The 13,167-nt window shown below is 37.0% G+C and overlaps 1 protein-coding gene across 1 annotated transcript in view; it reads left to right on the plus strand.

Moving 5' to 3' along the window:
* Window positions 1-12,834, plus strand: part of COMMD10 (COMM domain containing 10) — a 197,436-nt gene extending 184,602 nt beyond the window's left edge. Inside the window, exons 6-7 of the mRNA XM_027606892.1 lie at window positions 11,743-11,802; window positions 12,531-12,834. Coding sequence (XP_027462693.1) covers window positions 11,743-11,802; window positions 12,531-12,569 — 99 coding nt within the window. The 3' untranslated portion in view covers window positions 12,570-12,834. The remainder of the gene's footprint in view (window positions 1-11,742; window positions 11,803-12,530) is intronic.
* The last annotated feature ends 333 nt before the right edge of the window (window positions 12,835-13,167 follow it).

Here is a 13,167-nt window from a genome sequence, read left to right on the forward strand (position 1 = left end):
AACAGAAATTTATTTATGCACAGTCTGGAGGCTAGAAGTTTGAGATCAAGATGTCAGCAGGATTGGTTTCTTCTAAGACTTCTGTCTTTGGCTTGTAGATGGCCATATTCCCCCAGTGTCTTCACATGGTCTTCCTTCTGTGTGTGTCTGGGTCCTAATCTCCTCTTATAAGGGCACCTGTCATTGTTGGACTCAGGCCTATCCACATGACCTCATCTTACCTTAATTACCTTTTTAAGACCTCAACGCTCTATACAGTTACAAATTGAGGTACCAGGGTTTAGGATTTCAATGTGAATTTTGGGGAGACACAACTCAGCCCACAGCAGGGCTTAAACTGATGGTTGAGGGAGGAGTAAACATGAATAAAATGCACTACTCTGAGTAATGTTTATTTGTTCTTATGGTCTTGCTTCCACTATCATCTTTTCATCAAAATCTTAACTGCTATTAGATCCACATGTTGCCTTAAATAGCTGTTAAAAAGATACTAGAGACATTGGTGTACAAGTATCTGTTTCAGTCCCTGTTATCATTTCTTTTGGGTATATATTCAGGAGGGGAATTGCTGGGTCATATGGTAATTCTTTGTTCAACTTTTTCAGGAATTTCATGCTGTTTTCCACAGCCACTGCACCAATTTACATTCCTACTAGCAATGTATATGGATTCCAATTTCCCTACATCCTCACCAACACTTGGGTTTTCTCCTCCCCACCCCCCAAAATTATATCCTCCTTAGTTTCTCATTGCAGTTTGATTTGCATTTGCCTAATGACTGATGTTGTTGAGTATCTTCTCATGTGCTTACCTAACCATTTGTGTATCTTTTTTGTTCTGTCCTTTGCCTTTTTTTTTTTTAATTGGGCTTGTCTTTTTGTTGTTGAATTACAGGAGTTCTTTATATATTCTGGGTATTATACTCTTACTAGATGATGATTTACAAGGATCTTCTTCCATCCTATGGGTTGTCTTTTTTCTCCCTCACTTCTTTTAAATCTTAACTCAGATGTCACCATCTCAGTGAGACCTTTCCTGGCCACCTACCACTGAATCTCCGCCTACCCACCTCCAGACACACATCTCCTTTCCCTGCTTCATTTTTCTTCCTAACACTGAACACCAACAGACATTCCCACATGTATGTATGTAGATTGTTATTGGCGGTGGTGGTAGTGTTACAAATCTTATTTGTTGTCTGCTTTTATTAACTAGAAGGAGGGGAATTTTTGTCTCTGTCACTACTTAGGTATATGTAGTGTCTAGACCAGACCTTGTAGATATTTAATCCGTATTTATTGAATAAAAATGAATGAATGAACTCAACACCTAGCAATGCCATCTTTTTTTTTTTTTTTTTTAAGTCAGGGAAATACGACACACATACAGAGAAAGAGTGCAGTGATTTGTAAAAGAGCACCTTTGGCCCCCCATGATCAAGAAATCTATACAGTATTGTCATTACATCAGAAGCCTCCCTTATGCCTCCTCCTAATTACTTCCTCCTCTGTCTGGTCACCCAGAGGGGATCACTATTCCGATACTTCTGGTAATATCTTTGTTACTTGCTTACTTTATAGTGGTCCCACATAAGCATTTGTCTCTAAAACCTCTTTTGCTGTTGTTTTTTCAGTCCTCATATAAATGAAACCAATCAATATGTGTCTTCTGTGCCTTTCTCTTACATTTAGATATTTGAGAGTCGTGTGTGATATCACATTTAGCTCTGGTTTATTTTCATGTCTGTATAATGTTCCATTGTGTTGCTATACTACAGTTTATTTATATATTCTTCTGTTGAAAGAAATTCCGGTTACTTCCATTTTATGGTTCTTTTGAGTATTGTTTCTGTTCATTATTCATGTACCAGCCTCATGGTGTCCAAATGTGTACATTTCAGTTGAACATAATACTAATACTTAGGAGTGAATTTTGGGGTCATAGGGTATGACAAGTTTTCAGAGTAGTTACACAGATTCACAGATTTTCATGTCTTCCCACAGTATGGTTGCTAATGTATTTTCATATGGTTTTGGCTGTTTGGACATCTTTTGTGAAGTGACTGTCCAAGTCTCTTGTATGTTTGTTTTGTTTTTCTTTTTTTAAATCAGAGCACGGCTGTCAAGCCGGGGCACTCTTTAGCAGCCTGGACGTACCCCTCTCTGGTTCGGGAAACTGCCAGGAAACCTACCAAGAGGAGGTCTGTCCATAATTTCTAGGTTCTTTCCCACTTGTATTCCACAGGCAGGCTTCGAGATCAGCACATTAGCTGCAGTCCCTTTTAACAATCTCATCTGGCATCATGCGAGTCTCCCACTAGTTCATTCCTTCACGCCAGCCAAACACTACCACCCACTTGGCTTTCTTTTTGTCTTTCGTGACGTATAATTGACACAACATGGTATTAGTTTTAGGTGTACAACACAATGTTTGGGTATATGTTCTCATCCATTTTTCAACTGAGTTTTTCCTCTTTTTTATTGATTTATAGGCATTTGTGTATATTCTGCATATGAGTCTCTGGCTTTCCTTTTAGTCTTTTGATGATGTGACTCAATGAATGGAAGTTCTGGATTTTAATATATTCTCACTGATTATCAGTCATTTTCTTTAGAGTTAGTTTATTTACTAGCAGCTTATTTGCCAACTAAAGATTATATAGTTAGCGTATTTTCATGTCATTTTAAAGGAGTCTTTATATACCCCAGGGTTATAGAGAAATTCATGAATATTTTCTTTTAGCTTTTTCATTTTATCTTATCCATTTAGAACTGCACTCCATCTGGAAGGAGATGAATAAAAACTGGCAGGAAAGTGGGGGATATTTGGGAGATAGTATAGCAGTTTGGAATACAGAGATTTTTTTTTTTATTTTGGCGGGGAGACTCTTCTGGGGAAAAAAACTTTTTAAGTTAGATTAGGGAAGATTGTGTAGAACTAAGAAAAATATTATTCTGCCCTGTTCTCACATGAGCAGGTGTCATTTATCGTAGCATCCGAAACATGTTGGGTACAAGCACTTTTGTCTCAAAAAAGGGAGCGTGTAGTAGTGTGGATGACTCAGTACACATCACCCACCCTCTTTACCCCCGACCAAACAATAACAACAAAAAACTATCTTACTCACTGACTTCCCTGTTAATGTTTAAAAAGTCTTCATTTATGTGGAGGAGTGTGTATAATACTATCTTGACCTAGTTGGATGTCGTTAAATTACTTCCCTTTTTTCTAGTAACATTTACCTATTGATGGTCATCCATATTTTATCTCACGTGGAAAGAACAGTTCAGGATAGCCCTTAACTTCCTGCTCTGACTCTTCTAGTTCATTGTCCATTGTTACCTGGTTGTTTTCCTCGGGTGGCTTTCTTACCACAGTGTGCCTCCAGGCGCTCGTCTTTTAAAGAGGAATATTTTATGGCATGCCTGCCTCCTTGGACTGTTTTAAAATTAATAGGAGGTATTGTAGGTGATTACCAGTGTCAGGGCTTTCAGAATACATATCATCATATGAGCCTATTCTTTATTTTTTACTTTTTTAATCGAGTATTTTTTTTAATTCAAATTTTAGTTAACATACAGTGCAATATTGGTTTCTGGAGTAGAATTCAGTGATTACATGCAGCACCCAGTGATCATCACAACAAGTGCCCTGCTTAATGCCCATCAGCCATCTCTCCCGTCCCCCCCCCACCTCCCTCCATCTACCCTCAGTTTGTTCTCTATCATCATGACTCTCTTCTTGCTTGTTTCCCTCTCTCCTTTTCTTTTCCCCTTTCCCATATGTTCATCTGCTTTTTCTTAAATTCTGCATATGAGTAAAATAATGTGGTATTTGTCTTTCTCTGACTGATTTATTTTGCTTAGTATAATACCTTTAGTTCCATCCACATCATTGCAAAAGGCAAGATTTATCCTTTCTGATGGCTGAGCAATATTCCATTGTATATATGTACCACATCTTTATCCATTAATCGGTCGATGGACATTTGGGCTCTCTCCATAGTTTGTGAGCCTATATTTTATTTGTGTATGAAAAACAACCGTAATGCTTTGTATTTAAAAGCACATTTATGGAATTTCGTGTTGTCTGCATTTAGAGGAAGAAGGAAGATAGAAATACATATAACCTGACAATTTTTGTGGGGCCCATGTAGTCCATCTCTAAAAAGAGTTTTCCTAGGAGTTATCCATTACATCTAAAACCCTAGGGTGAATTTTCTTTTTCTTAAAGTATAGTTGATGTACAGTATTATATTACAGGTAACCCTTGAACGATATGGATTTGAACCAGGCAGGTCTACTTATACATGGATTTTTTTTCCATTAATACAGTACAGCACTATAAATGTGTTTTCTCTTCCTTATGATTTTCTTAATAACATTTTCTTTTTTGTAGCTTACTTTATGATAAGTATATACAGTATATAAAGTAAAAACAGTATACAATTCTTGTAACTTACAAAATATAGATTAATGGACTGTTTATGTTGCCAGTAAAACTTCCGGTCAACAATGGACTATTAGTATTTGAGTTTGGGCAGAGTTAAATGTTATATGTTGATTTTTGACTTTATGGGGGGTTAGCATCCCTAACCCCCACATTGTTCAAGGGTCGACTTCAGCTTCAGTGAATCACTTCAGTGCAAGTGATTCAACATTTTATGTGCATTGCAAAGTGATCACCATGATAACTCTAGCTACCATCTGTCACCATACATAACAGTTACATAATTATTAACTATATCCCCGTGGTGTACATAGTATCCCTATGTCTTATTTATTCTGTAAATGGAAGTTTATCCCTTTTAATCCTTATTTCCTGTTTCACGTATCCCCTCACCTTTCTCCCCTCTGGCAGCCACCAGATTGTTCCCTGTATCTGTGAGTCTGTTTCTGTTTTGTTGATTCTTTTATTTTGTTTTCTATATTCCACTTGCAAGTGAAAATATGCAGTATTTGTATTTCTCTGTTTGACTTACTTCACTTAGCATAATACCCTCTATGTACATCCATGTTGTCACGAATGGCAAGATTTCCTTCTTTTTTATGATTAATATTCCATTGTGTTTATATATACTATATCTTCTCTGTCCATTCATCTGTTGATGGACATTTAAGTTGCTTCCATGTCTTGGCTGTTATAAATAATGCTGCAGTGAACATAGGTGTGCATATCTCTCTTCAGATTGGTGATTTGTTGGTTGTTGTTGTTTTTCTTTCCATAAACACCCAGAGATGGAATTGCTGGACCATATGGTATGCCTATTTTTAATTTTTTGAAGAACCTTCATACTGTTTTCCCCATAGTAGCTCCACCAATTTACATTTCCACCAAGAGTGCAGGAGAGTTCCCTTTTCTCCCCATTCTTGCCAACACTTGGTATTTCTTGTCTTTTTGTTAACAGCCATTCTGACAAGTCATGAGATGATATCTCACTATGGTTTGGTTTTGCATTTCCCTGATGATTAGTGACATTGAGCATCTTTGCCTGTGTCTGTCTGTTGGCCATCTGTAAGTCTTCTTTGGAGAAATGTCTATTCAGTCCCTCTGCCCATTTTCTAATCATATTTTGGGGGTTTTCTTTTTCCTATTGAGTTGTGTGAGTTTTTTATATATTTTGGTAATTAACCCATTATCAGTTATATCATTTACAAATATCTTCTTTCATTCAGTAGTTTGCTTTTTTGTTTTGTTGATGGTTTCCTTTACCATACAAAAGCTTTTTAGTTTGATGTAGTCCCATTTGTTTACTTTTGCTTTTATTGCCCTTTCCTGGGGAGACAGATCCAAAACAGTCTTGTTCAGACTGATATTGAAGAGCTTTTGCCTGTGTTTTCTTCCAGTAGTTTTGTGGTTTCTGGTCTTAAACTTAAGTCTTTAACTGGTTTTGAGTTTATGTTTGTATATGGTGAAAGAAAGTGATTCAGTTTTATTCTTTCACATGTAGCTATCCAGCTACATTTATTGAAGAGACTGTTTTTTTCCCATTGTATGTACTTGCCTCCTTTTTTGAAGATTAATTGACTGTATAAGCATAGGTTTATTTCTGGCCTCTCTGTTCTGTTCTATTGATCTGTGGTGTGTGTGTGTGTGCGCGCGCGCACACAGGCATGCTGGTACCATACTGTTTTGATTACTACAGCTTTGTACTATATCTTGATATCAGGGATTGTGATACCTCCAGTTTTGTTCTTCTTTTTCAAGATTGCTTTAAGTTATTTGGGGTCTTTTTGATTCCATACAAACTTTAGGATTGTTTGTTCTATTTCTGTAAAAGATGCCATTGGTTTTTTGATAGGGTTTGCATTGAATCTGTAGACTGCTTTGGGTAGTAGTAACATTTTAACAATATTATTTCTCCTAATCCATGAGCACAGAATATCTTTACATTTGTTTGTGTCATTTCCAATTTCTTTCATTAATGTGGTTTTTAGAGTACAGGTCTTTTACCTCCCTGGTTAAATTTATTCCTAGGTATTTTATTCTTTTTGATGCAATTGTGAGAAATACTGTTTTTTAAATTTCTCTTTCTGATATTTTTTTGTAATTGTGTAGAAATGCCACAGATTTATGTATCTTAATTTTGTATCCTTCAACTTTACTGAATTTATTAGTTCTAGAGGTGGAGTCTTTAAGGTTCTCCATATTTAGTATCATGTCATCTGCACATAGAGTTTTACATCTTCTTTTCCAGTTTGAATGCTTCATTTCTTTTTCTTGTCCAATTACTATGGCTACGACTTCCAATGCTGTGTTGAATAAAAAGTGGCGAGAGTGGCATCCTTGTCTTCTTACTGACCCGAGAGGAAAAGCTGTCAGCTTCCCACCACTGAATGTGATGTTAGCTGTGGGTCTGCTGTAGGTACATTCCTTCTATATCCACTCTGTTGTGGGTTTTTATCATAACTCCATGTTGAATTTCATCAAATGCATCTTCTGCATCTATTGAGATGATCATATGATTTTTATCCTTTTTGTTAGTGTGGTGTATCCCATTGATTAATTTGTGGATGTTGAACTATCTTTGCATTCTTGGAATAAGTTCTACCTGATTGTGGTGTATGATCCTTTTAACGTATGGTTGAGTTCAGTTTGCTCATATTTTGTTGAGGATTTTTGCATCAGTCTTCCTCAAGGATATTGGCCTGTCAGTTTCTTTTTTATGGTCGCTTTGTCTGGTTTTGGTATCTGGGTAATGCTGGCCTCATAGGATGAGTCTGGAAGCATTCCTTCTTCTTCAGTCTTTTGGGATAGTTTGAGAAGGATAGGTGTTAACTCTAGTTTAAATGTTTTGTGGTAGAATTTACCTATGAGGCTAGTCTAGGACTTCTGTTTGTTGGGAGGGTTTTTTTTTTTTTTTATTACTGATCGAATTTCATTACTAGTGATCAGTCTGTTCAGATTTTCTCTATCTTCTGGACTTAGTCTTGAAAGATTGTATGTTTGTAAGAATTTGTTCATTTCTTCTAGGTTATCCCATTTGTTGGCATGTGATTGTAGTACTGTCTTAGGATCCTTTGTATTTCTGTGGTATTGGTTGTAATTCCTCCTCTTCCATTTCTGATTTTACTTATTTGGGCCCTCTTTTTTTCTTGATGAGTCTGGCTAAAGGTTTAGCGATTTTGTTTATCTTTTCAAAGAACTAGCTCTTAGTTTCATTGATTTTTTTTTTTTTTTTTTTGGTCTCTATTTCACTTATTTCCACTCTGATCTTTATTATTTACTTCCTTCTACTAACTTTGGATTTTACTTGTTCTTTTCTTGTTCCTTTAGGTATAAGGTTAGCTTGTTTGAGATTTTTTTCTTGTTTCTTGAGGTGGGTCTGTATCACCATAAACTTCCCTCTTAGAAGTATTTTTGCTATGTTCCATAGATTTTGAACTGTTGGGTTCCCATTTTTATTTGCCTCAATGTATTTTTTTATTTATTCTTTCTCTGTTGACCCATTGTTTATTATTAGAATGTTGTTTAGCCTCCACATGTTTGTGGGTTTTTCCAGCTTTCTTCTTGGGATTGATTTTATTTTCATACACTGGGGTAGCAGAAGATGCTTGATATGATTTCAATCTTCTTAAATTTATTAAGACTTGTTTTGTGACCTAACATGTAACCTTTCCTGGAGCATGTTCCATGTGCACTTGAGAAGAATATGTATTCTGCTTTTGGATGGAATGTTCTGTGTATGTCTGTTAAATCCATCAGGTCTAATGTGTCACTTAAGGCCAGTGTTTCCTCATTGATTTTCTGTCTGGATGATCTATTCATTGAAGTAAGTGGGGTGCTGAAGCCCCTACCATTATTGTATTACTGTCATTTTCTTCCTTTATGTCTGAATTTACTTTTTTTTTTTCTTCTTCACCAAATCTGCTAAATGTTACCCATGAGTTATCATGGATAATAGCAGGTATCTATTGATATTCCTTTAAACACACAAGCAGTAAAAAGCCCTCCCAGAAATAATTTTTAGTACCTAACTAGTCATTATATTCCTTCAGAAGGCAGTATAAACTCCCTGTTAGAATTACCATTTTTTTAAATTCTTCAACTTAAAGTATAATTTGCCTTCTATGAAAATGTTGTTTGTATCTGATTACTGGAAGAATGGGGATATAATGTTCTCATAAACTTTTTTCTTAAAACATTTGGCTATGTAAAAAGTAAAATACAGTACTATCTAAAGATATGTCTATATACACATGTATATAAAAAATACATACATGATTAGTTTGTTTCACCAAGTGATTAGAGGTATGTAGTTCAGTTTAAAATACTTTTGGTATATGGTTGACAAAATGACAGTGCATTTTGATTACTTGCAACTATAGTTTTATGTCGCTAAGATATTTCTCTTCTTATTTAGTATGACATAATAGGCCACAGTTTATTATCGAGACTATCTTTCTGATTCTTTTAAGGGGAGGGGGGGGAAACGGGACCAAATAGTCAAGTCTCATTATCTATTAGCAGTGGTAGGAAGCACATGGATAATTAAACCCATTGTCAGATATAGTCTAAGAACTACTCTAGCCATGATTTTCTACATCTTCCTCCTGAAAGCTTGTTGTTAGAGTTGTGACTGTATAGCTGAGATGGCACTGGTTTGAATTTCATTTTTATTTTCTCTTCTTCCCTTAACAAAAAATACTAATGAACCATGAGTTGAGTCAGAGGCCAGAGTGTTCATAGAGCTAGACAGTCCAAGCCCAAGCACCCTGAAATACTAATAATTGGACTCTTGTTAAACTTAATGCACTTCTTATATCCTTGTTGAATCTCGACTGCCACTGATTTGTGTCCAGACATGAAACTGAAGAGAAGTTGTTTGAAAATATGTTTCCGTAGTGAACAGAACGTTCCATACATTTTCTGAAGAGTAAACAATGAAGCTAGAGAGTTGATTGTGGTTTGATAAAGCAGATTTGTGACTTTCTAGTTAAATTCTCAAAAAAGGCTAAGAGTGTGTTTTCCTCCTAAAAACATCATGGTCCAAGGAAGGATATTGATCACACCCATTCCTGATATTTGCGGGACCTAAAGCAGGAGTAAAAATGGAGGTGTTGGGCCATATATCTCAATTTAAAGTCATGAAGTTATCACACTACTAAGTAAATGCGACCTGTACTCCTTTCTTGATAACATACCTTAAATAATGTCCTGGAAGGCGAGATTTAGATATAGAATTCTTGGGCTTTCTAGGGTTCCATGTCAGAACATGACAATGCGGGGAGTTGGCTCTTAGCCAGCCCCCCTTTCCTTTTTGTCCTACATATCTGAGTTCCATCACTACCCTCCTTAAACAACTGCCCTTGGCCACCCCTTGGGTAAACATAGATTCTCAAATTCTAAGAATAATCTCTGTACATGTAGATACGGAACACTTAAAGCCACTCCTGTATTCTCCCATATTCTCGTGGTCTTCCCTAAGTCACTGTGAGTTGAATGAGAAATGATAATGATAATAGCTATCAGTGATTATACCTGCCAGACATTGGCATAAGTTCTTTGCATATTTTATCTCAGGTATCAGCATTTCCCCTTCTTGGGGCTAAGTATTTCAGTAAAGCAAGACACTAAATATATATACATATCTTTCCCTATATATATATATATACATACACACATACACTCAGGTGCGCATGTGCACACATGTTAATTTAGCTGTTGTTATTTTAAGAAGTATGTTTTCAAAGTCACCTTCCTTCCTTTTCCTCAGTGCAACCTTTTAGGAAACACTAACTTGAAACAAAGCAAAATCCAGGAACCAAGAACCCAGCTTAGCTGTGACCTCGGGGTGTGCGAACAGCAAGCCAGTTGTTCACAAACTGATTCAGTCTTCAGCCCTCCTAACGTTTGGATGGGGGGAAAGTAATAAACTTGCCTTGCTTTTCCGTAGGGTAAACTGAGGCCTGTCTTCTCCCTTTAACTGCTGGGAGGAAATACAGCACTGCTAGATAATGCTGATTTGAACCTTTGGAGGTTCAATGGTGTGTGTCAGCCTACTACTTTTTTATCCTTCCTAAAGGATGAGGCTTTAAAGCAGATATGCTGCTTGATTCATTTTAAAGCTTAACTACCTAGGTAGGTGTTACAGGAGCAAAGAAAATGTGTGGAATTTGATCCTCTGTACCTTGGCTTCTTGAAAAAGGAGGTGCCATATCTGAACATAGCCCCATTGACCCTCCTGGAGTTAGCTGGAGATACTTCATTTTGAAAATGTTGGCTTTGTAAGTAGAAATGGAAACCATTAAAACAGATAAGACAAAGAAAAAAGTAGCCATAGAAACAGAAGGAGAATTAGGAGAATGTTGGAAATGACCTCAAGCAATTAAGTACATGAATTCATGTCTCTTTTCAACCTTTGTCCGCTTCTTCAGTTCATGGTGCCCGTTGGATGTCCCGTGAGCATGACAGTGTGGTCAGAGCAGGAAGCCCATTCTTGGCCTTCTCTCCTCATTAACTTTCATTTGCCAGAGGTACCTTGAATAAAACAGACAGGTTTGACCGATCTTCAGAAACTACTTTAAGTGTTCCCTCAGTTTACAAAGTCAACCCAAAGCAGGTTGGTGTGAGCCGGATTCCTGTTGCAGTCGGCTGCACCGTCGTGCAGACGTGCCCAATATCCCTCAGCACCCACGGCTCCCACGAAGGTTCCCCCGTCACATCTGAGGGTAAAGGAAGGAGCATGGTTAAGTCTCCGCTTTGAAGCTGTCATGTTAATTGTGGACTTTTGCTGAGTCTGTACATTAGGAAAGGTAACCATCTCAGCATGTTAGGATCGTAACTGCTAGATTAATGCTTGGAGGCAGCAGCTGTGCTGACGGGAGGCATTCATGGCTGGATGCGTTCAATCAGATATGCTGCCTCCAGTGTCTTGCGTAATGGTATTTACTAGATTCCGAATGGACTGCTGAGAAAGATGAAATACAATCTCCTATATTATCTCTATCTTGAAAAAAAATAGATAATGAAATTGTTCTCTTGCTGGCTTCTATTTTATTAACCTTTGTGGAGTCAACGTAAAGAACAGATGTCCCTATAGAGTTTGAAACCTTTGCTAAAGTGGAGTGTCATTAAGCGCGTCTGTGAGTTCTAGCAACAGTGGGGTTGAGTGGAGCACGTAAGTATTTTTTTTAAACCATTCATAGAATAATAGGGCATATTCTGGGGCTAGCCAGAGAGAAAAAACTGCAGTGTGCATTGTATACAACTAAATTCATTCTTTCTTTTTCTTCCTTACAGAGCGTGGAGAAAGTTCTTGTGGAATTCAGTCACAAGGAATTGTTTGATTTCTATAACAAGGTCTGTATTTTTAAAATAATTTCTGCTATGTGGGGTTTTACATAATGTTGCCTTCTTTTTATGAATTCTTATTTTTAAGTGACCTGTTATGGAGCTAAGTTCTTTAAACATCCCTTGTAAACACCGTATGTTTCACGGCGGGAAGCATTGCCGAGCCGAAGAGAATCTGACAAACTAAATCAGGAAGAAAGTGGAAATGATTTTAATTAAAGCTATGGGATTGTTACTTTAAAGCAAAGCATTCAGTAATGAACTATGTGGTACTTAGCCACACTGGCACTTTAGGTATATTTAACATTAAATATTTTAATTTCTGGGCCCAAGAGGAAAGGGAGGTGCCAGGCCTATAAAGATTTATCTTTGGGTGTTTGTCATGTTTCTTTCCAAATCCTGACTTTGTGAGCCAGAAAGATGCACTCCCTTACCCCCCAACTTCAAAAGTCTTGTGTAGTGATCATTTAAATTAAAACAGCTGAGTGTACTTAAAATAGTAGAATTTAGAAATCCTCCTTGGCACATTGGAAAACTTAGATTGCAGCCATGAATTCTAATACCTTCATATGAAAAGAAAACTTCCCTACGTGGTGAATCTGTTGCTATGTGAATGGATTTAATATGCATGGTTGCCGCTGCCAATCTGTCCCTCCCCTCGGCAAGTTTCTGAGCAGCCCTTCATATGCATTTCTTGCCTTTCAGCAACTTTTCTCTTGTTTTGTCTTTATGAATAGCTGGAGACCATACAAGCGCAGCTGGATTCCCTCACATGATGCTCCTAAAGACTGGCTTCTCCATCACACTCCTGCCACCTCATCATTCTGAACTGACGATGGGCTGCCAGGTTATGTTTTCTGAAGGATTCAGTAGCTTTCTTCTTGTAAATGACAGAGCTTACCGCTTCTTAGAGAAATAACAGCCAAGGGAGATCATTGTTTTGAGAGCTTCTAATACCCATTCTCTCCTTCTGTGAGCCAACGGCAAACAATTGTAAAGAATGCTTTCGCTTAAAAGGAAACAGTAAATACCATATTGTTATTATTGTCTTGTTTTTGCTTTATTGTCAGACCTGTTCATTTTTTACATATTTGATGACACCTTTATGTATCAAGGAGGGTTCCTGGATACAAGGGATAATGTGTACCTTAGAATACAAAACTCTGGTAATTATCTTATTAAAGCAAGAAGGCAACCAAATGCAATCAGATACTCTATTTTTCCTTGAGTATAATGATGTTTTGCTTGGGAAATAACATAGGAAAGAAATTTAAAAGAGAGCTGGTAGTAGTTTATCAGTTAATTCCAGTGGGAGCTTCTCAGTGCACTTTAATATTTTTGTCTGAGTGTAATGATCTAATAATAGTCCAGGTT

Source organism: Zalophus californianus, chromosome 5 (genome assembly GCF_009762305.2).
Source record: "Zalophus californianus isolate mZalCal1 chromosome 5, mZalCal1.pri.v2, whole genome shotgun sequence".
In the NCBI taxonomy this organism is placed as follows: domain Eukaryota; kingdom Metazoa; phylum Chordata; class Mammalia; order Carnivora; family Otariidae; genus Zalophus; species Zalophus californianus.